Source organism: Epinephelus fuscoguttatus, linkage group LG4 (genome assembly GCF_011397635.1).
Source record: "Epinephelus fuscoguttatus linkage group LG4, E.fuscoguttatus.final_Chr_v1".
Classification (NCBI taxonomy): Eukaryota; Metazoa; Chordata; class Actinopteri; order Perciformes; family Serranidae; genus Epinephelus; species Epinephelus fuscoguttatus.
In genome coordinates this window covers 37,347,572-37,374,400 of record NC_064755.1, presented here as the reverse complement: position 1 = coordinate 37,374,400, position 26,829 = coordinate 37,347,572, and the positions used below count along the sequence as shown (strand labels likewise).

The following is a 26,829-nucleotide window of genomic DNA, read 5'->3' as shown; positions in this document are numbered from 1 at the left end:
TGTGATATCAAAAATCCTAAACATAATCTTACACTGACATAAAATAGGATTTCAGAGTTAGGAAGCTTCTGCAATGTGACACCTTGAGAATAAGATGGCAGCACTGATGCTATATGATGCTATATTCTCACAGGGATTTAGAGGATGTGCGGTATGTGGCTGTTTAAATTATGGTGCGTATCAAACTATAAGTAATCTTGTGTTTTACATATCAAAGTCCGGATGTGGGTATAGCCACTGATGATACTGGGATCTCTGGAAATAATGTAACTTCAGCTCAGTCCCCCCAGACAGCGACAACTCTCTATTCTGGTTTTTCAGTCTATTGTTTCAGACATTTGGGAAGGAAAGGCTAAAAAGAATAATCAAACATCTTACATATATATTACGTACAAAATCATAAATTCAACAATGGATTACACATGATGGATGAACTGGCATGAGTTGAAGTATGTGGACATGTTTTTCTGATTGTACTTTATTTTGCTTCCGGCTCACTAGCAAATACTAGCTTGTAAATCTAACGCGTTTGAGCAGAAGATGTAAAGTCAGAAAAACAAACCATAAATTATTTTGTCTCTTGAACTGTCAAATCCAGTAAATATTATGTATATTATATTAGGTCTGTGAAAAATACATACCCAACTACAGTCACATTCATATTCTCAGGAGCCAGGTCTAGACACATGGCACAGTAGCAACAAATTCTAATCTCAGTCCTTCTCAGGCCTCTCCAACTTGAAACTGGACTCTTTTCTTTCCTCTAAGCCATTTCATTCATTTTACTGAGTGTGCTCTTGAATAGAGGCTACAGCTTTGGCGTGGTGTCCCAGACTGTCAGATTTGGGTAAATTGATCCTGCCTCCCTGTTCTGTCTCGCAGCCCTGGTCCGATCAGGAAAACACCCATGACAGTTTGGCTAGCGGCCTCGCTAAGAAGTGAGCCCTATTTAAAATAGCAACATTGCAAATTAGTGTTTGAAGGTTTTAACATGAGAAAAAACACTGCTCTCCCTTTGAGCTTCGCTTCAAACTTTATACAAGCTCCCCAAGTGGTATCGGACACTAGCGAGGCCAACCCTCAGAGAAACCTGCTTTCCATCGGGAGGGCATGGTGCAGCATTTCAGCCCGGGCTAATCAGCCAGTAAGAAGCAGGCTGGGACACATGCAGCCTGGCAGATCTGCTCGAATGCGTGTGCACACACACATGCACACAAATGAGCCACCAAGGCCCTGATATATCAGCGAGCATGGCGAGGAATTAATCAGACCACACCCTGTTTCCCTATCCACAGCTGTGACTGAGCAGGGGAGAGGAAAAGGTCAAACCCAGTGGTCAGGACGGGAGCACTGGTGGAGTTGGTTTAACCTCTGACCTCGCAGATCTGCAATGACACATCTGACATCCAGGTCGAAAAGGTCACTTTCTCTCAGTGCACCTCTGTGAATCGTCTTCCTCTGTGGCTGCTTCATTAAGTGTTGCATGTCCTCTGATGAAATCTGAGCTCGGTTAATTGACGGAAGTGTTACGATCAAGAAGAATAGAGAGTTAGAGGGAGATGGCCAATGGAGGTGGAGAGGGGGACTTTGTGAGTGCATAGCCGTTTCCCCCCTCTTGCCTGGGGCCCAGTGTAGATGTGGTGGACCCAGCCCCAGACGCCACTCCATGGTTTGGCACGCTCTGCATTTCAGCCCTCTCACTGTTTCCAGCTGAACCAGCTCCCATGCAAACACATGGGCAACCGGTGGGTTTTCTTATTTAGTTGTCGGTCAAGAGTACTTAATAATATTCAAAAAGACAGTGCGACATATCATCCCACGCTTGCCAAAATATGATCCCCTTCTTTTTTCTCTCCCCCTCTTTCTTCCCAACATTTTCCCCTCTACAGTTTGGGAAGAGTGCATTCAGATGAAAAGGAACAGATACACAATGGTGCAATCTTGAAAAAAAAAAAGTTTGGCTGACGGTTATTAAAGTAATAGAGCAGACTGGGAAGAGGGTAAGTACGGAGCAAGGAGGACAGCGACCGCCTTTCAGGAGACTGTACGAGGAAATATTTCAAATACAATGGCCTGTAATGCAGCATAAAGCACGGGCGGTGATGTGGCGTATGACTTACTCAGACTGATATGTCCTCGCTGACCCAAATGCTCTCATCCCTGCCTCAGCTTTTTGAAGTTAAATAAACAGTGTGTCACAAGATCTTCCACATACCACCCAAGTGCTACAGTGTGTGTGAGAGCCTCTGTGTGTGTCCGCAGCGCTTGTGTCTACGGGCGTGATTTGTGAGTCTGAATGCAGCACACTTACTGTATGTGTGGACACAGAGAGAGACAGATAATGTGTGTTAGCGTGCACAGGAATGTGTGCGCCGTCAACGAGCGAGCGTGGATGTGTGGGACACGTCTGTAATGACAATGGCGGGTGACAAATAACGCTGACGCACACTGTCCCCGGTCTCGATCCTGCTTTAATAAAACAGCGTTGGCTCTTTGAACATTTTAATTAAACTAAAAGGGACCATCCCCACCCAGGCCTCAACGATGAGCTATGTACATTTGAAGACAAACAAGACCATCTGTTACGGGGTAGACATCAAATACATGTCTTTTTTATGTCACCCTGGGCCCGCATGTTGACTTTCATTATTTCTAAAATCCATCTGGAATTTTGATGGGCATGTTTTGAAGGAAAAGGCCTTGAAACCACAATGCAAGGATGTCTTGAAACAAAGGTCTCTGCGGTTTTGTCTGTTTCTCGTGGTCAACAACAGCCCGGCAGTCTCTGTGCTCAGATAGCTCATGTCTGTAATTTTAGTTTATGCCATCATTATTACAACACGTTAGCTGTTTTTCATGCAGTTTCTTGGAAATATACTGAATTGATGGTTTATGTGCTCTTTTAAGAAATTGAACTAAGACTATAAAATTTAGAGAGAAGAGAGCTGGGTTCCTTAGATTTTTGATGAGCGGGGCAGAGGAGAAAAGCATCCTGATGAGTGCTGTTTGCTGCAGGAAAAAAAGGTCATTTTTCTAGATTACCTGGTGTTGATGAAGAGGAGGTAAATTGAAAATCTAAGACCAGAGTGGCCGTGTCAAAATGACATTACTTTAATTATATTCTTCACATATCTTTATAGATTTCCACCCTGTTTACTACAAATTTAGTGGAATTTTAATTAAAAAACAGTAGTAGATAATGGTGGTATTATAGTAAACTTTCTGCAGGAGTCCCACAACTAAATTCAAGGGAGCAGCACTAAGTTCTTGGCCCTAAGCATAAGCAGTCTCCGCCCCTCCCCAAACATTTTTTTTTCTTCAGTCTCTCAACTGATCCACTTGATTAAGTCAATCTTTATTTGGTTATGGCAGTAATTACTTGGAAATAAAAAACTGCAAACAAAACCAAACCCCCCCACTACAACACCCCTGCTTAAATCTTAAGCCCTTGCATAGTGCCAGACCGAGACATTTAGCACCCCACTGCCCCCCCCCCCAAAAATATGATTTAAACAATAAAATAAAAAATATATTATTATGATTACTATTATTATTATTATTATTGATATGATTAAAATTAAATTAAGTTATTTTATAATTATTATTATTCTTTATTTAGATTTACTGTATTTATTTGGCTACAGACAAGAACAACAGCTCAAGAGCAGTCAACACAAATAAACACCTCAGCTAACAAACAATAAAAAATAAACAACAATCAATAAAAGAATATCGTATGTGCAAATTTGCAAACTTCGTCTTCTTCTTTTTTATTTTCTCTTACTCTCTCCACACGCATTGTTGTGTACATAATGTGTGTTTTTTTTAGTGTAAAACAACAACAGCAAATTGTTTCTTTTTGGGGTGGGGCAGGGGGGGTGGGCAATGGGAAGCTTGCCTAGGGCACCAAATTAGGGAGGTCCGGCACTGTGCAAGGGCCTAATTATAAGTGAAGTTGTGGGACCTGCAGAAATTCATTTTTGGCCCCCCATCTGGGTGTCAAAGTCACATATAGGAAGATCCGCCACTGCCCTTGCAGGAAGTAAATGATTTCAGTTCAAAGTGTTAGGATGAAAATAAATAGGAAATAGTTCGAAAGCTGCCTTTTAGTTTAATTTCTCTGTAACGCACACATAAATGCATTTTTTAAATCTTCATTCAGATTAAAAGTCAGAGCTGCTCTGCAGGGCGCCCACTGTATTTCATTCTTGATTTACAAAGCTCTGTCATGCAGGCGTCCCTCTGCAGAGGAATTTTTCACTGTGTTTAACCAGATCCGTTCAGCAGTGTCTTGTTGCCACCAGAGGGAGTCTTCTTAGTCAAATCATAGCTCCCAGAGGAGTTGACTGTATTCTGAACATCTGCTCAAAATTCTCATCAGTCTGACTCAAGCCCAACTAATGGGAATATTGCTGTTTTGTTTATGTTGTTTTGTTCATGCATTGCACTGTTAATCAAAGTGACTGACAGAACCTCACTGCAACATATTTATCATGACGCCAGTTCATTATTATTAGTCATTATTAGTCATGCAATAGGACTTTTTATTCATGCAGCTGGAAAGCCATTTCTCGTCTGTTTGACTTTATGGGGCTTACTGTTGTGGTGGAGCCCATCCGGGGAGCCCGCGCTGGTGGGGCATTGCCCAGTGTTGCAAGCGACAAGCACCAGCCTTGCCTGGGCCACAGGCCTATAAAAGGCCATTTCACTTCGTCCCTTTTAGTTTTCTGTACAACAACTACACGTGTTGAGCTCGGACTGGAAGCCCGTCCCATTCCCTGCATATCCATGCTGGAGGAGGAGGAGGCGTGGAGCCCTTTTGTTACCTGTATTAGAATACCTGGCTGTTGCAAGTTGGTAACGTGGGCTGAGTTTAAGATGTCTGCAGAGAATAGAAACAGCGAGCGATGTGCAAACAAAACACAATCCACAGGGTTGGCAGGGCAGTAAGTGCACCTATTTTTTTTTCTACCTGCATGGCGCAGCAAATGGGACTCGTTAATTAGACTGTACGGTGAATGTAAGGACGAATAGGAGGCACTTCCTCCAAGAACTCATTCACCTTTCAAGTCCGACCCTCTCTCAAGTTTCATTTTGGAGTTCTTAACCACCTTTCAGGTCGTCATCAGCATCTCACCTGTACTGCAGGACCATGGATTTCACACGGTCGAAGATTTCAAAGGCGCTTCAGCTTCACGTCGCGGAAAAGAGGCGGTATACGTGCATCTGGAAGGGTTAGGAAACCTGCCAATGTGAACGGAAAAGCCTGACCACTTTATGTTACAGTGCATGGCCTCTGGACAAAGTGGCAACGATCATGCACAAACCCCTCCGAAAGCGGAGTCTCTACGTGTTCCTGTGTTTTGGCATCATATACCTCAGACTTGGGTGAGTTTTCATTACCTGTGGTTACATGCGTAGACTCTTTCCTTCACATGCGCAAACGTGAAAATCAAATTGCGACACTCTTGACTATTAAACTCTTTACAGGAAAGCTGCCCTCTGACCTCACACTCATGTTAAAAAAATATGTTTAGAGCAGTTGTGTTTGAAAAAAAACAAACATTTTAAGCATTACATCCAAACGGCTGCACCTGGGGAATGTGTCGTGCGTAAAAGTGGCAGATCAGGTCTCATGCCAACAGGCAATACGATCGATTCGTATTCACTATCAAAGAGCTGTTTACTTCGCCTCGTGAGACTCCTGCTCCATTTGTCGCACAAGATAATCTGAGCCGCTGTCATTGCTCCAGATCCAGCTCACCCCTGCATACCTTCATTAATAGCGGCAGGCTGAGTTGTATTTCCACATTCCATCGGCCAGACGGAGTTTTTACCTGTTTTGCAATACCTCACCTTGATGCATAAACACAGAGGGACTTATCCATTCTTACTCTGCGGCCCTATAACACAGCAGCATGATCACATTAGGACACACACATTATGACGAATTAACTCATGTGGCGGTTAATGTTTCTCTACTTATGGAATGCTGAAATAAAAATAGCTCTTATTTTGACGGTGGCCTCCCTGAAACGCAAACTAACTTGCCTCAGGGGCCTAAAGTTAAACAGGTATGCAACAATGCATAACTTAGATGCAGTGGAGGTAAACCTACTAAATTAACAGAACTTCCTCCTAATTTCTCCAACACTATTACAGATTATTCTTTTATATAAGTAGGCGACGCTTTGTGCGCAATCATATTTGATTTGTGGAGTGACTGTGACCAATTGCGCATGACATAATTAGAAGTTATTAAGTGCATGCAGCGTTAATGCTCATGTACTTATTTTATAGTGTTTTCTGCAGCTACACCGAGCCAAACAAGAAAAGTGTCAGCCCTCCCTCCTTGTGGAGTGAAGCGTGTAAATGACTTCAAGTTCCACAGATGCTCATATCACATGACAGTAGCTCCACTCTGTGTGGAGGGAAAGTCACCCATCTCCGTGTTTACTGAGCCCGAGCAGTTAGCTCATTCCTTCCATCCTTTTCTTTTTTCTACTCCGGCTAAATCTTTCATGGTACCCTCTTCATTTACAATAGCCGGAGCCTGCAGGTGTTGAGTGAGAGTCACAACGCTGAGGCGATAAAAGCCTCTCCGCTCACTCAGCTCTGCGTCCAAATCTCCACCAGTATTTTACTTCTCTGCTCAGATCCAATCTGAGCAAGAGGAATGCTGTTTTTTATACTTCCACCTTTACAATCTGATGAGAGGATTATACAAATAACAGCGGCAGAATATTAAGGGCCATCAAAGACCATCAGAGCGCACCAGACAGGCAGACAGAGACGAATATTATAGACGCCTATAGGAATATTATAGTGTTACCACAGGAAATAATAAGGTCCCTGAAACTTATATTCGAGCACCGCAAATATGCTTTATTTTATGTTTCTAAGGAAATATTGTAGGAAAAGTTGTTACAAGAGGACATGACGCTGTGTAGGTCCCAAGAATATTATAACTCTGTTATAGGAATGTCATAGGAGGTGAGGAAATGTCTTTTCAGCAGGATCACGATCTCACATTCAAGCTCACGCTCATACAGGAGTTTTGAGATTATATTATAAGGACTTTATTGTTAATGTGACACCAACTTGTTGATTCGGAGTGACACATCCTGCCAAAGAAATGTGCTGATTTTTTTTGGAGCTGTGATGATGGTGTGAGGCTCAAGCAGCCAGCTTCTGTGTTTGTTTATTTTTTTGGCTGGATGGTGGGGTGGGATGGTGGAGTGTGTGTGTGTGTGTGTGTGTGTGGGGTGGGGGTGGGGGGGTGGGGGTGTGATGATGAATGAAACCTCCTGAACGTCCAACGGGGATCGGATCAGTGTCACCCTATTGTCCCGTTGTGGCAAAGTGGGCGGATAGCAGTGTCTCTTCCTGCCCAATGGCAGGCACGACTCTCATGAGAGTGGAGAGAGGCACTTTTCTGCCATGCAAAATCCCTAAAACCATCATCATTCCGGCTCGGGAACCCACAGTACTGTGTAACAGCCTCCGCCGCTGAGAGATGACAGAGCCAATCTCAGCGCACACACGGCCCTGGGAGCTTGGAGCTGCGTAGAGCCACCGCACCAAAGACAAGGAGACGCACAGCACCTCTCTTCTTTTTGATTTTGTGCGAAAGGGACTTAAAACCGGGAATTAAGGGAGTTCTTTTTTTTCATCCTCTCCGCGTCGTCTCACTCAGTCCGAACGTGGCCATTTGCTCAATGTCATCATGATCATCTTCTCGTCGCGCAGTGTACTGCTGTCAGTCTATTATCCACAGATCTTCCTGATCCTGACGAGTGGCAGCTACCTGTAAGTTTGAGCCAATTAACGGGGTCCTTAATTAACTTGAGAGAGAGCGCGCGCTCATCCTCAGCAACACAAAGACGCACGGGTTTGCTTTTCCTACCGGACAGCGGGCTATATTTCCTTTTTCCTAATCATTAAATGCCGGTTCTGACATGAATTTCTTTACTTGCCCGCGTCTGCAGAGTGGAGATTCATTTTAACTTGTTTATACAGTGTCATCAAAGTGTAACGGCGCAGGGAGCAGGCGTAGCAAAAGTGCAACTTAAGCAGTAAATGTGATTTAATTCTTGGATATTTTCACACACTTCCTAATGTTACACACGCGTAAATTCCCCGTAGAGAATATTCAGCAGTGGGGAAACATCGCCGGGAAAATGATCCACGTGGGAATAAACTAATTAGGTGAAAACCTGAACGCGCTAATGTGCCGTGTGCAGGCGGACGAGCACGTCTTGTTGAGTAAGCAGTCATGGTTTGTATGTTGCAAATATTTAGCAAGATCAGAAAACATTTTTTGGTACAACTGCTACATGGATTCATTTTGGCCACAGAGTGGCAGAGATGTTCAAGACAATTGGATGCTGAGATTCTGTCTTTTCTTTCCCCCCGTGAGGAGGTTTGAACACAATATGGACACTTTTTACGCACGCAGGCACCGTTAACCTGTCAGAGCGTGTGAAAGATCATCTCCGAGCATGACCTCATCTCTGGTTAATTCTCAGTTTTTCGATGTTATCGTTTTGAAGCCACATCTGAGAGTATGTGCCTGCAACATGCACGTGATTGACACTGTAATGCGCTGCGGCTTTGAATTAAACGAGAATTACTCTTGCAGGAGAACACTGGCTTTCTTAAAGCTTCCAAAATAATTACTCACCCATGCTGCCTCGCTCCTTCCTCTGCTGCCCGGAGACCCCAAACCTGATGCTGAAATAGATGTGGTTTTTGGTTTTCTGTTAAAAGTGGGCTACACTACTAAGTATAGGAATGGCTTGCGCATTAAAACTACATACCATTGTTTGTTTGGATTATTGAAGTATGTTTTCTGTTGAGCATTAACCACAAAATAGGTTTTGGAGGGGAAACATTTCTATATGGACTCAGCGTGATGCAGTGCACCTTCCTCAGAGCTACACAGCTAATGTTATGGCTTGTTAAACTGTAAAATTTGTAGAGCTGTGGGTGGCAAATGAGCCTTCAGCGGGAGGATCTGAGCATGTAGAGCGTTTGGGCTGTTGCACACCTCACACTCTGATATCAGGAATTTCACACTCAATGTTCCAATGACAATAATCTGACCGTTTTCACCCTGTTGTGTTAACAGCACACCGGCCTAACCAGTGTGTGACTGCGGGTATAGTTTAAAACAGACGTAAACAGGATTTTATTACGAATTCATCTCAAGCTCTTTTATTTGTAGACAAGGATGTTGATTTTATTTCAACATGGGGTTGACACATATGAAACAAGGGGTTGTGGGTAGTCCACCAGAAAATTCTGAGCATCAAACACTTAATATCCTGCATTCTGGTGAATTTTAATGCACAACTTTGTCACTTTTCTGCATCAATTTACAGTGTAAATGTCTTTGATTTTGTCAAAATAATAGCCCTCTGCTATTTGTATGTTTTTATAGGAGTGGACAAATGCACATGTTCCTCTAAATACTGAGGGGAACATGTCCCCTGCGTCCCCCCTGAAATTTACACCTATGTTTGTGCATGAGCAGCAAAATATGAAAATCATATTCAGCACTAAAATAAGTTTAATTCCCCTCTCTTGGAAAAAGAACAACATTTATTCACTTGACTTAGTTAAGTTGTGTCTCAGGCATTTTTGTGAGTGCATTCCTCGGTGGAAGATGCATGCCTGGGAGCTTAATAGTGTGTCAGTAAGGTTCAAAGTGTTCCATTTGATGAAGTAGGTGGCTGTGAGCACGCTGTATGCAGTGACGTAGACTCTCTTTAGACTCTCTTAAGGCCAAACTACCCTGTGATGGAGTCTGTGAGCTTTTTTCAGTCATATTTCTACCAAAGAAATTCATTTACTGTCTGGTCCAACTGGCCGGGGCCTCTGTTTCTCTGACATTTACATGTTGGATGTTTTGTGTGATGTGTTTTTCTTTCAGTCGCATCACAGATTTTGTGTTTAATGTCACACAGACAGTCAAAAACAAGGTAGAATTATTAGGGATAAGGATATGTGTCAGAGCCTGTGTGCACAACCACTTTATTGATGTTGAATCAATCCAACAGTATCAAATTTTGAAAGAACATACTGTATAACCACAGGCGTAGATTTCAGGGGGTGGGAGGGATGCCGGGGACATGTCCCCCTCCATATTAAGAACATGTGCATTTGTCCCTCTCAATAAAAATATAAAAGTACCAGAGGACTTTTATATTGACAAATTAAAGACATTTCCACTGTAAATTGGCGCAGAACAATTCACCAGAAGGCAGGAAATTAAGTGTTTGATGCTCAAAAATTCCTAACCCCAAACCACCTGTTTCATATGTGTCCCCCTGAGTCTTGGAACAAAACTTACACCCTTGGATGTAACGCTAATATGGCCTTTAAATATCAGAGCTTTATTTAAAGATTCATGCCACCTGTTGCTCCGTAATTAACAAAAACTTCTCTCTCTCAAAGCTGGGCGAATGACACCAGTGATCGATCAAACACAACACACTTCTCATTGATTAATACATTAGATACATGACTTTCTGCTGGCGGCCTATCTGAGGGTGGATCTGTGACCGTGGGTGAGCTGTCCCCAAGCCGCTGGCGTACACACACAGAGTATACGCTAAGCAAACAGAATCGCATTTGTGCACTTTGATGATTTCAGGGATTTAAAAGCTTAGCTGTGGAATTCTCTGTTTGGTGTTGTCTGATGGTTTTGGGTTGCCCATGGTAGACTGTGATTCTGTGAATTAGCAGGTGAATGACATGAGAAACAGCCGGGGGGGGGGGGGGGGGTGTAGTTAATAGGAGTTTCTGTTTGCCAGACTTGAAAACATCAACATGTTGTTGTGTTAGCCTGAAAAATCAGAGATATAAAAGACTCAGATGTATTTTACTGCCTTTGGATTTACATAAACAAACCAGCTGCATTCACCCGCAATGTTCATTATGCAGGACAGTGAATTTCTCCAGTTGCACATTACTTGTCTTAATGAGCCTGACCTTTTGGTTTGTATGGACGACATGTCATTGTTGCCATGAACGACCGCATATACAGCAGAGGGTCACAGAGGGTCAGAGGAGTTCAAGCTTGTTTAACAGCAGAGAGAGAGGGTTTGAAAGCAGCAGCAGGCCCGAGTGTTTACTGCGGACACTGAATGCACCTGATGAACTTCTGGTTTTCATTTTGAGTTTCAGATTTTGGAAGTGACGGTTTCAACTGACTCTATAGTGATGCTCTTTGTCTCGTTAACATCTTGCTTCTGGAGCTATCCGTTTTTTTTTTTTTTTTTTCCAGAAACACATATCTTGGCATGTTCAACTGAAGTAAAACAATCTTAGTTCAGTTAGCTTTGTGGTAACTTTTAGAGCATGGGTTGGAAAATCAACAGTATACACAATGGCACCCTTTCCCTTTTATATACTGCTGTGCGTTCCCCTGACTGCACTGAGAGGACCAGGAGAATGTGCGCAGTGCTCAGTCTGGTAACAGATACTCGCCTCGCTGCACTTAGGATTTATTTTAACTTTATGTGTTTGAAATTGAGATTTGTGTTTTTCTGCCTTTGTGGACAACCAGCGGAAAGGGAGCATGATTGTACCAGGGCGATTTCTCATCAACGCTCATATCTTCGTTCTTAGTCAGGGGGTCTCCTACCAAGATCACTGTGAACTAGACTCAACAGAAATCACTGTCTGTCCTCACTGTCCCCCCACCCCACCCCCACCCCAATCCGTTCCTCCTTTTTGCTCCTCTCACGCTGCCGTCGCTTTTTCGCTGACACACAACTTGCCTGCGTTAGTTTGCCCCGTTTGTGGTGAAGCCCTCGGAGGTCGACGTCATACTTCAAAGCCGGCGTTTGCCTCCGCGCTCGTTTATGGCTCCCTGTCGCTGACATGTTTGAAAAGTATGTATCTACATGGTTTCGAGGGCTATAAACAGAGTCAGTGCTTTGTTTAGCTGTAATCTGTTTTGGCTTTCTCAGTGGTTGCAAAGCCATCTTTAACACATGTTCCGATATTATCACACCGAGTGATCAGATAATGACGTTTCCCTGAGGAGAGAGCTACGAGAGACATGTGTCGTCTGCTATACAGCACATTGATACACTGCAAATTAGAGCAACTCGTGTTGAAAACCTTACATATTTTCCATGCAAACTAATCTTAGGATGTGGCTAAAGCTGAAGGACTCGCTCATGAAATTTAGAGGCGACACTTTACACTCTGAATAACTTTCAAACATAATCACACAAATCATAAAGAATAATATTTTGCATGACATTTGTTTAAAATTTGAACCCCACATCTCCATCACAAGACCCTGAGCAAGTGTATACGCTGTATTTGCGTAAGTCTGGCACCTATTCACGCCACTATGTTACCTTACAATTAGTACAGAAACCTCAACTCATTACTCAAACTACCACCATCCAAACCAATGTGGAATGGCGTTGTCAGTAGTCAAATAAGCATCTTGTTTTCTGTCTCTGTGCTGTTTTAGCAAGTTTCCCTGTCTGCTTTTTTTATGTTTTATGTTGGATTAAGTTTTCAGGTTTTTGATTTACCTCTAATCCATTAAAGAGCAATACTTTCATGCAGTGCAGCTTTCACTTCACTACGGAACGTGCATCAATCACTGGTTGAATTGAATCCTGTCCTGGACAGTCTCACATAAATGAGTCAGTCTGACCAAGTTCTAACTGAGTCTGTGTGTGTGCGTGTCTGTGTGTGCATTGATGGGTGCGTATGGATGCGTGTGTGCACGCGTGGTGGTGTGTTTCTCTTACCTTGGCAGGGCCCTGTCCTCGGTGGTGGCTCTGGGTGCCAACATCATCTGCAACAAGATTCCCGGGCTGGCACCTCGCCAGCGGGCCATCTGCCAGAGCCGCCCGGACGCCATCATTGTTGTGGGCGAAGGCGCCCAGATGGGCATCAATGAGTGTCAGTACCAGTTCCGATATGGACGCTGGAACTGTTCGGCGCTGGGAGAAAGGACAGTCTTCGGTCAGGAGCTGCGAGTAGGTCAGTCTGGGTTCTATCACGAAAGGGAAAGGGCACAGTGTGTGCTTGTGAGCATATATGTGTGTGTGTGTGTGTTCCTATATGGCTGACCTTGTGAGAACCTTTTGGAGCTTTGGTGGTTGGTGTTAGGATATTTTGTTTTGCAAAATTGCAAGTTTTGTGTGTCAAAGTGTCAAACTGTTTTTTTTTTTTTCATCGGAACGGATTGAATTTAGGTTTATGTACACTCTACAGGTGGTTTTGAGTTTATTCTTTGATTTAGAGTTAAGTTCTTTGACCCTGCAGGACTCTCTAGATCATGGCATATTATGAAGCAGAGCTTTGGTTCAAACACTTGGACATGGCTGGGTTTATCCGCCAGGAGTGCAAATGTTGAGGCCCTGTTTCTGTGTGTTAATCAAGTTGTGACAATTTAATTAAACACACCTCTATTGAGGAATAGCACAAAATAAACTGAAAGATCTACAGATTTGGTCACAAGAAATTGTCACAAAAGTAGGCATTTAAGCTGCTGAATATGTCATTCAGAACAAACAGCTATTTGCTACGTAAAGATATGGTGGAGTAAAGGCATCCTGAGCAGAGAATGAAGTCATGCTTCCTCTGTGTGTGTGTTAAAATACGAGCTTCTCTGTTCTTTGTTGTGGTAGCCGGTCTGGCAGCGTGTGCATGTTAGCGCTTATGAGTCCCTGAGTGTGTATCCCACTGGTTAGCTTTTGCTGTCGCTCTGCACTGCACTCCTACGGTGGTTACTAGTGGTATGGTGGTGGAATGGTGTTGTTGTGGAAGCGTAACACCGACTGTCTGGGTCCCCGCAGGCTAACACCGTTAGCTCTGTCAGCACTGCTGCTGTTGTTAGCTAAAGTATCCTCGTACAATGGTTTGCACGATATCCTACAAATTAGTGCCCCAAGAATTAAGCTACATTCTTAATATAAACTTGGAGAGATTGTGTTAAGGCATGTAAAGTTACTTTGGTTAGGTTTAGGAAGAGAAACATGGTGACGATGTATCTCAAAGTTCACTAAAAGTTCACATGGTTCTGAACACCTGTCTCCTGGAAGTCCTGTGTTTTGTGACCCATCCACCACCCCAACCTGCCTCCTGATTGCATCTCTCCCTTCTTTATTCTTTACTACTGTCAGCTCATTGGTCATGTGATCAAAGCCTTATAAATACATGGATTATATACGAATAACTGGCTCATGATTATGTAGAATATGAAGAATTTTGGTGCATTACTTTTCTTAGGAAAATGTATGAACCATGCCTGAGTTAGAACTGTTCATGCTGTTAGCAGTTAGCGGCTAGCTGCCAGCTTTGCCATAGGCAGTCCCCCCTCAGACTCTGAATCACAGATATGCTCTGAATGTCGCATACAGCTCCTTTAATACAGGACCCATCTTGATTGATAGTCTGTCTCACTGACTCAGACAAATTGCAGTCAACCAAAATGCCAAAAAACAATCAACATGCAATGAACTCTGAACTGTGTCCTACAATTTTCCAGGAATCCTGAAAATGTCACCCTGCGTTACAGTTACATTCATCTAAAATGAAGTACAAGATTTTAGATTAAATGTTGCAGCCATGAAAAAGACACCTTGGATTTTATTTGAGCAAAAATACTGCTTTAGTGGAATAATCCAACACCAGCATATGACGCTATACGAGACACTGTTGTGCAGCACAGAATCATGTTTTTGTCATTTTGAAGCTGATTAATTCTGTGTGAAGGAAAAGGCGTTTGCTTGAGAATAAGGAATATTATTAATGATAGATGTACACATGTGCGTGTTGTTCACAGCGGATCATTAAATGAATAATTGAACACTGCAACATCAAAATGGATTTAGCTGCCTGTGATCGCTCATTGTCATTTGGTAATGATAATGAAGTCGGCTGTGATAAAACCAGTGACTTTCCTCTTGAGGAGGGAACAGAAGTTACGTAATGCGTGTTTCAAGCCATCCTATTGTCTCAGTTTTAAGCAACAGTACAAGAGGAGTATCAAAAATGTGGTACCAGCCCCCGACCCTCTGAGCCCCATGAAATATGGCTCTTCACAAGCCAAACCCAAGCTGCACACATCACACAGTCAAAACTCAAACCAGCAACACACAGCCTCTTTGACTCTCTATTGTATAACCATTGGCGTTGGCATTGCTCAAGAGGACTTCATATACTGCTGATTCCAGCCCATCTTAGTTGTCCTCCTCTCAATTGACAATGTTGTATTTCTCCAGCGCGCTCTGGTTTCTGTTGATGTAAGTTCTGCAATGAGACTGTTGGTTAGCAGCATGCCGACTGTTGCTGGCTATGCCAGAGTTATGGAAAAGCTACCGAAAGGCACTGAAGCCCTAATGGGGAAAACGTATGGTTGAAAAATGATATCGCAAATGAGGAGACAACTAATGGTGTTATTGCAGAGAGCGCTTGTCGAACCAAAATAGATGGACACATCTGTTGTTAATCGGGCTAAATTGGTTGTGTCCATGCCTGGCTGTGCACATACATGCAGAAAAAGACCTTAAGCAGACAAACATTTACATTTACGATGCTTTTGTTTGAGAGACTTGGCTCTCCGCAGACTTCTTTTGCATCGCTTTTGTTTTACAGGGACTTTTATATATTTCCTTTCATTTAGAAGATGCTTTGTTGCCATTACGTTGCGGTTGGGCTGTGCATTTAATCCAGTGGCTCTGTTAACAATCACTCCTCTTAAGGAGTAGCTGAATTAGCTCCAGCTCCCTCTCCAAAAGCATTTTTTCTTTGTTGTGAATGTGGCGCTTTCTTTTGTAATGGAGCTCATGTTGTTTTCCTCAACACTCAACATCCCCTTTCCTCCTCCTTTTGCTCTGTTGCTCTCTTCTTTTATGCCCCTTTGAAGGGCGTAGAGATGTAAGAGTGATATTAGGCACTGGTTCATCAGAAGCATCTGTGTGTCTACTCTGTATTTTTATGAGACTCATGTTCGTGTTTTTGCATATTATAATGTTTACCTAAAGCACTCCATAGGATAAAAATCTACATTTAGCAATTCTTGTTCTTTAATGGGAATGTGTAAGCACTGTCTCTGTGTATTTGATGCAAAGTTACATGTGTGTGCTCAATCAGGTTGAGCCCATTCAGCTCCACAGTACAAGGGCTCTTTCACTTTTCATCAGTGATGCACCATGGTGGCGTCATCTGAATTTAATGCTCGCTTTGACTCTTCATGTTTGGTTTCCATAGTGGATCTGCACAAATAAATGCTTAATGCGCCCGCGCTGAGCACATGACTGTTGGTGTCCAGTTCTGGTGGGAGAGTGATGACTACTGGGCCTGCCATGATTGTCCGATAATGATGGGACTTGGTGGCCTTCTCTATAAAGTATTCCAACGATGACGTCTTCTTAAAGGCCAGTGTGGAACTTGATTTCGCTCGGGGTTGGTTCCCATGACAGATTTACAAAAATATTGATTTGGGGATTTTGTGAACAAAAGACTATTTTTCTCGTACTTGATCACCACCGCGAACGCAGGTTCTACAGCATCATCCATGTGTCATCGGCACACTGTAATATCACACAGTAGCTCTGTTGTTAACTGTTTGTAAAAACTGGGGTTCTTCCTCTCCTTCAAGTGAATATATTCATTACTCTACTCCACGGGGGTGAAAACGAGGATAAGTCACATTGTTTGTGCCTCTTGACAGTGTTGGCATATTATGTCGAACCCATGGCTGCACTGAGGTGCACAAAGCAGCTCTTTGTCCGTAAACTGTCCAAACAGAGGCTCGTGCGCTGGCTCTGTGATGGTGATGTGACAGTCCTACAGAGGTTCAAGTTTTGTTGCAAAATCAAAAAAATCTGTTGTGATAAAAGCATCAGTAACTGTAAAAATCAAGAGTTCAAGTACATGTTTTACATTTTGATGAATTATTCCTGTCCATAAATGCACTGGCAAGTGACAGCTCGAAACAAGAACACACACCCATTCACACACAAATATTATTGTTTAAAAAATGTGTTTCTGATGAAGTGCGGTCAAAACAGCAAGCCAAAGGTTCAGAGATGAACAATAAATTCACTCACTGACTGGAACATTAGCTGCACAGAAAATAAAGTTGTATTGAATTGAGCTGAAGTGAGTTGAGAAATTGTCTCACCACTGGGCATTGTGGAAGCATGAAATATGACAAATGTCTTCATGGCTTCTTTTCAGCTTGCACAGGTATCTTAATGCTACCTGATCCATGAGCTGTGTTGAGGGATGTTACACATTTAAAGGTCCTGTGTGGAGGATTTAGGGGCATGTATTGGCAGAACTGGTATATAATATTTATAACTTTCATTAATTTATAATCACCTAAAATTAAGAATCAATGTGTTTTTGTTACCTTAGAATGAGCTCTTTATACAGATTGAGTCCTTTTTAACAGAGTGGCCATGTTGTTTTACAGTAGCCCAGAGCAAACAAATCAAACACTGGCTCTAGATAGGGCCATTTGCATTTTTGCATCAGTCACCGTACACGCTTGGCACACAGGAAAAGTTTATTCTGCAAGCTCACTGCTAGATGCCACCAAATCCTACACACTGGACCTTTAAAGTAGTGAAAACTGATCACTGATCTGATGACTGACTACAACCACCATATGCTGTAGGATTTGACAGCATATTTTGAGGGAGCTAATCACAAAACTCTTGATCACTACATCATTACCATATATTTTTATACTACTGTAAAACTGCAATTAATAGCCCGGGCTATTATTTCCTTAAAACACTGAAATCAATAGGCCTATATTTGGGACAGGCCTTTAATTCCTGTGACTCAAAACTGTTGCTCGGCAAAGATGGGAAATACCATCAGATTGTTTACGTAAACAAGTATGAATATTACTTGTATAAAAATTAGTCTTCAGATAACAAATCCGTTATGAATCAGAGTCATTTGATCTAGCTCTGATAGACGGCATCATTAAGAGAGAGTTACGTTGCTTCTCTTACGCTCAGCACTTAGAGGAGCGCTGTGGGTACAAGACATATGTTGCACTTCTGTCTTACAGACTTGCTACACTAATAAAACCAGCTTTGTATCAGCCACCATCCTCTTTGCTGAAAAGAAATGATAGGTGAAGTGTGGCAGCTATTCCAGTTGACTTTCTACAATGATCTACCGTGAATCCAGCTTGTTTTAAAGTATTCCCCGAAAGCAGTCTAGTTGTCTGAAGAGTGGCAGTGTCCACTGATGTGCCCAGTTAATAATATTAACTATATTTCTTTTGTGTGTCACAGCAGTGGTAAAGTGATTGAGCATTAATAGAACAATGGTGACATATTGCAACCTTAATTTTGATTGATTTCTATCATCGTGCAGTAACATACTGATTTTTTATGTGCAGTGCCTTAAAGGGGAGCTACGCCTATTTTCATAATTCTTATATGTTATTCATATGGCCTAAGACAGTCCAAAAATAATAGTTAAAATGAACAACTCCCTCACAAATCCAAAAACTAGAGTGCTAAAACTCAAATTTGTGATGTCATAGGGTGTAAAATCTGGAGCTGCTCCATAGACAATGAATTGGGAAATATGTTATAGATGACACTGAGAGCACCCTGGGGAAAGTTCTGAGTACATGGGTACATTTTCTGTTTCAGAACTGAGAACTCTACAATAGAAAACAGCTTATTTGGGTATAAAAAAAAAGAAAACAAACATTCTGTGGTCCATAAAATCAGGTTCCCATTCATTGTCTGCAGAGCATTACAGACTTTGAACCCTATGACATCACAAGATTGAGACTTCTCTGGTTTCTAGCTTTGAGAGAGAGACAAATATTGATTGAACTATCCAAGGTCATGGAAATAACATATTGGAATTCTCGATTTAGGTGGTGTTCCCCTTTAAATGATGGCTCTAGTAGCCTTTAAAGCATATTTAGAGAGTTCCAATAATTTACAGTCTACCATTACTTGATGTTGAAGCCTTTTTCTCTCAGTGTATTCAAAAATTATTCACGTTGTTAGCATGGAGATACAAAATTGTCAAAGTTAAACTCTGTGGCTGTTTTCTCTGAAGTTCAACCAAGCTATAACACTGCTGGATACAGGTGTGTAATTGGGTATCGCATCTTTAGGCAGTGGGATGAGGCTCTCCAGTGCTGTAGCTGGGAAGGCTGTTGGTTGGGATCGTTCAGTTTAGCAGTGTCCCACTAGGTCATCGTGGGAGACCACAGAAGCCACAGCTACTGCAGAGCTCCACTGCCAAAAGTGGGCGATTTAGCGTTTTCTCCCAACACCTTATTGACAAACTGCCATCGGCTCGCACACGACATTCCCGGTGGTGACGAGTTTCCAGTGTTTGTTGCTGACGATTGAAGATGTTACCATGTTTTCTGACCGTGTCTGTATGTATTATGGAATTCTTTAGCATGGCATATGAAATCATGGAATACACCCGTTCAACAAAATGTTCCAATCCCTTCTCCGAATCTGCAAATTCCCACATCATCATAATCAAGTACAGGGGAAAAGCTATTCCCGTTCCGCTCCCATTTAAGTTTTTCATTCAAATCCCCCAAATTATGAACACTAAACCTTTCCCCCCGCTCTGTGATCCAGTCTTAGTTTTGGACTGGAGGGAGGAGATGTCGGCATTTTTTCAAGAACTAAAGATCAGCCGACCGCAAGTCTAATGCATTCTCTCTGTGCTGCCTGCTCTTGGAGGCAGTCTTTCTGTTCTGGAGCTTCTCCATGGTATTACATTCGCTTTCCAAGAGAACGCACATTAATAGTTGGGTTATTGAGCATTACAGAGTCTGAGATATCTCCATTCAGCAGAGGTGATTCCGTTTCAAAGACCAGTCATATGATATTTATTTCTCTCTCCTACTGTAAACAGAAAAAGTGTATTCAGTTCAGAAGATGGCTTCTGCTGGCACCTTCCCTGTTGCCTGACACTCTGCTGAACACAAGACTTGAGGGTAGATGGATTGATGGAAAAATGAAAGCATCCCCAATCTTGTTGCAGCTCTATCCCTCAACAGTTTCTCTGTTTCGCAAAGAGCGTTGGCTCCCTTATTATGCTCTAACTGACAAATTGGAGAACAACACCATAAACTCGCAGTGAGATTTGAAACTGGCAATTTAAGCCCGTCTCTGTTTCCTCTGCAAAAGCAGATGTAGCAGTCCTCTCCCTGTGCCCTGCTATGGTGCTGGCATGAGTTGGTACTTTGAGTCTGTAAAAAATGTGGAATGAATTATCCTGTGCTAACAGAAATGGGTGTTATTGAGTGGCTTGTTGCAGTCTATTAAGAAGTAATAATGAAATTAGAGACAAATCCATCAGTGAGTCAGGAGGAAAGGAGGGGGGGTTCAGGATGAGAATGGCAAACGTGGTCAAGCCTCCAATCATAATCCTTGGCCTGGTTTCTGGATGAATCATTCTATTTTAAATATTTCTGTCAAGACTGATCCCCGGGCTGTGATTTGTTGATGCCGTTTTATTATGCGTATTTAAGTGTGTTCACCCACGCGTGAAGTGTATCGAAAGCCCCATGTGGTTTCTGTTACACATCTCACATAATAAGTTGACGTGTCTTAGATCCAGCCAGTGATCTTTGCCCCATACCTCAACTTTTACACACAAACAGTATAATATGAGCACACTTTATTTTCCTGTTTCATTTATTGTATTGCACTGTGGTGATTCAGATTTTAATAATCAGTTCCACTATTACTGTATATTTGTTTTTTCCTCCCTTAAAGCTGTAGTTAGTAACTTTAATGAAAATAACTTTGTGTCATATTTGCTGAAACTGTCACTGTGTTCATGAGACAGATAGTGCCTCCTCCTCTTCCTCCTGCTTTTAACGGCATTTGCAAGACATCAACTGAGGTGCAGTGACAACCAATCAGAGCTGAGGAGTCTCTAACGCAGCTGTAGGGCTGGGTATTGTTGCTCACTACCTTTAAGGTATCAACCAAAATAACCCAGTACCAAGTAGTAACAAAACATCTCCAGGTGAACGATACCTGCATTTGATCCTTTGTTGCGCTGTGGGTCTAATCCCAGACCATCTCGACTCCTTGGCGGATCAGCAAACTTTCTGTTGCTAAAGTCTCCGGAGCCTCTATGTCTGTCCAGTTAGCATAAGCTAACATAGCAGCTGTGACTAACATCCAACACCAAGCCATTTAACAGTCCCAACAAGCTTTTGGTTGTAGCCATCTCCGGAGCTGTTCTCCTTGGAGGATGGGCAATTCATCGTCTGCCTGGTTAGCACAAGCTAACACAGCAGCAGCGTCTAACATCAAACACTGACACTGAACGCTAAACTCAGGAAACTCCAAGGCACTCTCTTTGGAAAAATTAAAAAGCCTTTATTGTTATGGCTTGGTCATCATAAACCTTTAAAAACTCTGACGCGTTTTGGCATACAAGCCTTCGTCAGGGAGACAAACAGGTTTGCCTTGGAGTTTCCTGAGTTTTGCTATATATGATTGTCCCATCCAAAGAGCACCTCAAGCAAACACTTTGAGTCCTGGAAGCACTCCTCTACAGACAGTTTGTGAAACTGACACTCAATGGCTCGACTTATTAAACTCATTTATAACCATTGTGTAAAATTTGCCACGTGATACTAATAGTAAGTCCTTTGACTGTGTTTGTACAGCCAAGCACACAACTGTTCCCGTGCCGAGCTCACACTTCCGCAGCAGCAACTACAACCCATTATGTCTGTGGTGTGGTGAAGTCGAGTGCGGTATATTTGACTGAGATGGAGGTTCAGTGTGCTGATTCGCCACCAAAACGTTTTTAGTATGGCTATACTAAACGCTACTCCATTGACTCCACATGATGGATATCGAATAAGGTACTCTATTGGTATCAGTTTCACATCAAGGGTACTGGTGTTATATATTTTTTTAAGATTACTTTTTTGGCTTTTTGCCTTTATTAGATAGAACACACTAGGTGTGAAGAGGGGGAGAGAGAGGGGGGTGGCATGCAGCAAGGGGCCGCAGGTTGGAATCAACCCCCGCGGCCACTGTGGCAAGAATATTACCTTCGTATATGGTAAATACACCTGCACTTGTATAGCACCTTTCTAGTGTTCTGACCACTCAAAGTGCTTTTAGACTACATGTCACATTCACCCATTCACACACACATTCACACTGGCTGAGGCTACCATTCAAGGTGCCACCTGCTACTCAGTTTTTAACACAGCACTAAGCCACCGGGCACCCCAATATTGTAATTTTCTTCAACGATACCCAGCCCTGCGCAGCTGTCAGTCATGTTAGCAAGTGTTTGTGTATGGTCAAACTAGGCCGCGCTGATCAAATATGAATCAAGACTCTGTTACTGAATTGTCAGAAACATATTTTAGTGTACTGTTTAACTGTAAAATAAGAGTCTGAGTCCACCAAACACTTCCCACTGGTGGTGCTTTCACACATTATCTGCCTCATTTAGTGTTGTGTGAATATAGTGACACTTTAAGAAAATATGAAAAAAGTTATTTTACATGAAACTACAGCTTTAATGTTATGTTTTGACCTGACTGAAAAAAAGGCTCATCTTCCATCAGACATTCCTTTGGTTGACCGCCTGTAATAGAGATGCCCTTCACTTAAAAGACCTGCTCATGAACACCTTACAGCTCCGTTCAAATTGCAATGCACTTGATGTCGGCGATTAGAGTTTGAAAATGGACACCTTTCAACGGCTACACTCAGCATCAAAGGCCAACACTGGCCCCCTTGTCATAAAACGGCCTGCTCTGGTTACTCTCTGTTTGACTTTCCAGCCAGTTTGTCACCGTCCTGATTCATGCTTTTCATCTGAAAGAGGTTTCTTGTTGTTGCCGGCAGTGAAATATTACAAAAGTTCAATCATTCTGCCTCTGGCCCATTGCACAAGAATAGATGCAACACTTGAGAAGGTGAGCCTTTTGCTGCAGAGGGAATACTGCTGTGTATTTTTATTTAGCAGTGTTCAGATTTAGCTGTTGTTTAAAGAAGACATGCTTAGTTAGAGCTGCAGTCAAGATGTGGTGTCATTGATGTTACTTGAAACAAAAGGTGCAGTTCTGCTCTGTGACCTACATCATACCTCTCTACCCACTGCTTTCTCTTCAATGTACTCTCTTTTTCTGTTTCGCTCTCTGTCATTTACCTCAGACATGCACTGAGTTGTTGCTGTGAGCTGTACGTCATGACTAGAAACTCTCAGTATGAGAATAGGGGAACCGGATAAGAAATGTCTGTCTGAGTAGTTCCCAAAACAAATGCAAGTATGATCAAATGCCAAGGCTTAGGCTGAAGAGAGGTGTGTTCATGTCTGTATTTTCCCACCCTTCTTTATAATATCACCTCCCAGCCAACCTCCCTCCTCCCTTGTTCACCCATCTCCCCTTGGAAGTTTAGAGTGTGGTGAAGGCAGCGGCCGATCCACCTGCCAGGACTGCAGGGCTGCAGGGGCCAAACCAGCGTCTAGTCAGATAACGGATGTCTAAGTCAGCAGGTTCATTGAAAACCACTTGTGTGGAAAGAACTCCCGGACAGGCACGTACTTGATCGGGAGCTGGAGATGCAGGACTTCTCCGAGCAGAGCTCCCTCTCAGAGGAGGGGAAAGGTCACTTACAGACAGATAGAGCCAGACATAACTCAGGGCTGAGGTTGGTTTTTGTATCCTCAGCTTAAACAGTGGAGGAGGATAAGTGCAAAGAGGATGTGGTTGATACAAGTTTTTGGATTTGGTTTAGTGTTTTACATTCCATGTCCCTTAAAAAAGCTAAATTTGTTGAAGATTGAAGGTTTCGGAGTCTTTTTTATGTTTGGATGCAGCGTGTCGGAGACAATAGATACACAGGATTTGGGTTTTTACAACAGAACATGTTTTTTTTTTACATTGTTATAGTTGATATAACCCTGCATTCTTACATTTAAAAGATCGATGGTGGCTTTGGCTCTTATTTGAGAATCATTGTGGTGTCAATCAAATTTTCCTTAACAGTTCTCTTACTGAAGACAGTTCTTTGGATCACTTTAACTAATGTTATAACAGAAGACAGTGGCCACACAGCAGCTTTAGGCAAAAATGAGTCACAATGATTTTTCACATAGAATCAAGTGGAAGAATTTTATGGAGACTGTAACAACTTCTGAAGCTGTAAGCACAGTAAAGCTTTGCTTATTCTCGCACAGCCTGTTCTCGTGCACTGTTTGAATGTTTACTTTCAATACGATACTTTGAGCCTGTAATTCGTGTATAACCCAAGTGATCTGGAAGGCTGCAATCACATGACCAATGTGGTGACAGGAGTAAAGAAGGAAGGAGTATTAAGACCTACAGTCCATGTAAGGAGGCAGGTTGGGGTTGTGGATGGGTCCAAGAATGCAGAAATTTGCAGGAGACCGGAACTGTGTGAAACCAAGTGAGCTTTGAGTTACTTAAAGGCCCGTCATCACCATGTTTCTTTTCCTAAACCTAACCTACGTAGCTTTACGTTATGTACTTAATGTAAAGTTACATACTTAACGTCATTCGTGTAATCAGGGCACTAATTCCTTAGATATTATACTGCTGAATGAGAATACGTTGACTTGCATTAAACACTGTGGCACTGGCCTCAGCAGATGGCATGCAGGCTAAGAGTATGCACAGAGGCATGATCAATGTGTTGCTCATTGCGAAAACACGAGGGAGTGTGCTAACAGAATATCCTGTGGATTAGCAAGAACTCCACGAGTGTTACCAGAAGAACGTTACCTGAAAAGTAGGCTGCCCGGAGACAGTAGTAAATGCAGACATACCTCCAAACATTGCATTTGTGCACTGTAATTATTACTTTTGCTTACTTCCATGTCAAAATTATTTTATACCACAGTTTTCTGTTGGTCACCACTCTTTCCATGAGACCATTTTTTAACTCCAGCAGCATCTCTCATGTTCTTTCACACCCTGCGGCAAAAAGCCTCTTCTTTCCCCAGTGTGGTGGGCTGTTTCTCTCCAAGTATTTAAGGCCATTTGATTCTTCCTGTGGTCTCTCAATGAAGAGTTATAGAGATGTATTGACAGGCGAACTTGTTCTGCCAGTTTTCCCTTTGACGCAACCAGGTTGAACTGAAATGCGCAGCACACTAGGTGGCCTCTGCGTGCATCTGTGAAACTCGGAGGTGCATGACCAAGCGCTGTGACTTTCAGAGCCTTTGCACTGGGCGTGAAAGACAAGATGAAGTTAATGGTGGGGACGCCACGGTGAGAGTAAACCTAGCTCAACAATTACAGCATGATACTAAAGGTTCACCAGTCTCACCTAGCATGTTTCCTATAATCTGTACACTATTGGAAACTCTACCTCTTAACAGTGGGTGGACTGGACATGTGTTGACCGATTGTGATCTGGAACCAAGCGATGCAATTTAACACTGCAGAAGTTGGGTAACCTGGGTAGTCATGTACACCTGAAGACCTTGCAGAACAAGATGACACAACAAAAGACTGCCCAGCTCTGGCTGAACAAGATAAAGTTTATGTGTGGACACGCTAAGAAGAAGAAGGTGGAATATAAAAAAATGACAGAGGCAGTCGTAGTTAATCATTACGATTCTCACAAGGCTTAAAATAGCTATTCATTTGCTTTTCCCCCCACATATCCCAGCATTTCTCCTCTCATATGCTGCACTACAAGCTCCTGGTTTGAGGACAACAAAATACTTGCAGATTATAAATGCATTGGCGGAGCTCCTTCCCCTTCTCGGAATCAGTTGATGGTCATTTGTGGTGAAATCATATCCCCGCAGAATGCAAGTACAACATCACAGTCCAACCTAAGGCTAATAATGAACGGACGAGAAAATCTATTCAAATGACCATGTGGTTCCATTCCTGCTTTGTTTCCTCGTTTTGACAAAGTAAAAGGAAATGCAAGTTGAAATATTAATTTCGACCAGCTGAACTCTTTCAACAAACTCCTTTTAAATCATGTGACGCCATCTTAAAAACAGACGTTCAAGTTAAATATCAACTACAGGATAAACATTCTTTCCTTGAAAGCATATGAGTCAGTCGTATACAGTAACTGTAGCCACCTACATTGTCACCCCAATGCTTCCTCCTAAAAATAAAAATAAAAGTAAACTCGACAGATTTTTTCTTGTATTTTGAAGGCGATCATCGTTAAAGAGAGAGGCTTCACAGTTAAATTCTTCCTTGAAAAAACTACAACGTTGCCCTGGTTGACATATGAGCTTAGTGCACTTTGGCTACGAGTGTTATACCCAGGACTAGTGTAATAAAGACAGTCAAAAACTCATTCTTCATAACTGGGGGTTTTTCAAGAGCACACAATTGGGTACTTTGACACTGGTGAACTCTCCCAAAATACCATCAATCATCTCACTGCCGCCGAGCTTTTTCCCTTTGTGGGATTAGTTTCTTGTTGGTTGTGCACCCTTCGGACAAATTGTGGTTATCGACTTAGATCTGAAATCATTCAGCTAATTCTGTTATCCCGTACAGATAAAGAATATTTGTCATCATCATAAAAGGATCGAAGCTGCTATCGCACAAAGATCAAATATCTCTGCTGTACCAGCAAAACTGCACATTCACTCCCAGACAGCTGAGTACTTGATGCTATGCGGATAACAGCGTGGAAATGATGCGTGCATTGTGTTATGGTGGAACGGTGGTGGATAAAAGGCCTATTTTTCAGCCCATCATCATGTGGGTAGCCGTAATCCTCTCAGCCCCTCTCTACGTGAGTCCAGAGAAAACAGAGCAGTCATATATATATATACTGTACGTGT

The 26,829-nt window shown here is 42.5% G+C and overlaps 1 protein-coding gene across 2 annotated transcripts in view; it reads left to right on the top strand.

The window, feature by feature from the left end:
• The first annotated feature begins 4,741 nt into the window (after nucleotides 1-4,741).
• Nucleotides 4,742-26,829, top strand: part of wnt7bb (wingless-type MMTV integration site family, member 7Bb) — a 44,730-nt gene continuing 22,642 nt past the window's right edge. Inside the window, exons 1-2 of one of the 2 annotated variants that reach the window (XM_049573251.1) lie at nucleotides 4,742-5,388; nucleotides 12,791-13,017. In XM_049573251.1, coding sequence (XP_049429208.1) covers nucleotides 5,318-5,388; nucleotides 12,791-13,017 — 298 coding nt within the window. In that variant the 5' untranslated portion in view covers nucleotides 4,742-5,317. Of the gene's footprint in view, nucleotides 5,389-7,391; nucleotides 7,810-12,790; nucleotides 13,018-26,829 lie in introns of those variants that run through there. The other variant, XM_049573250.1, reaches the window with a different exon arrangement.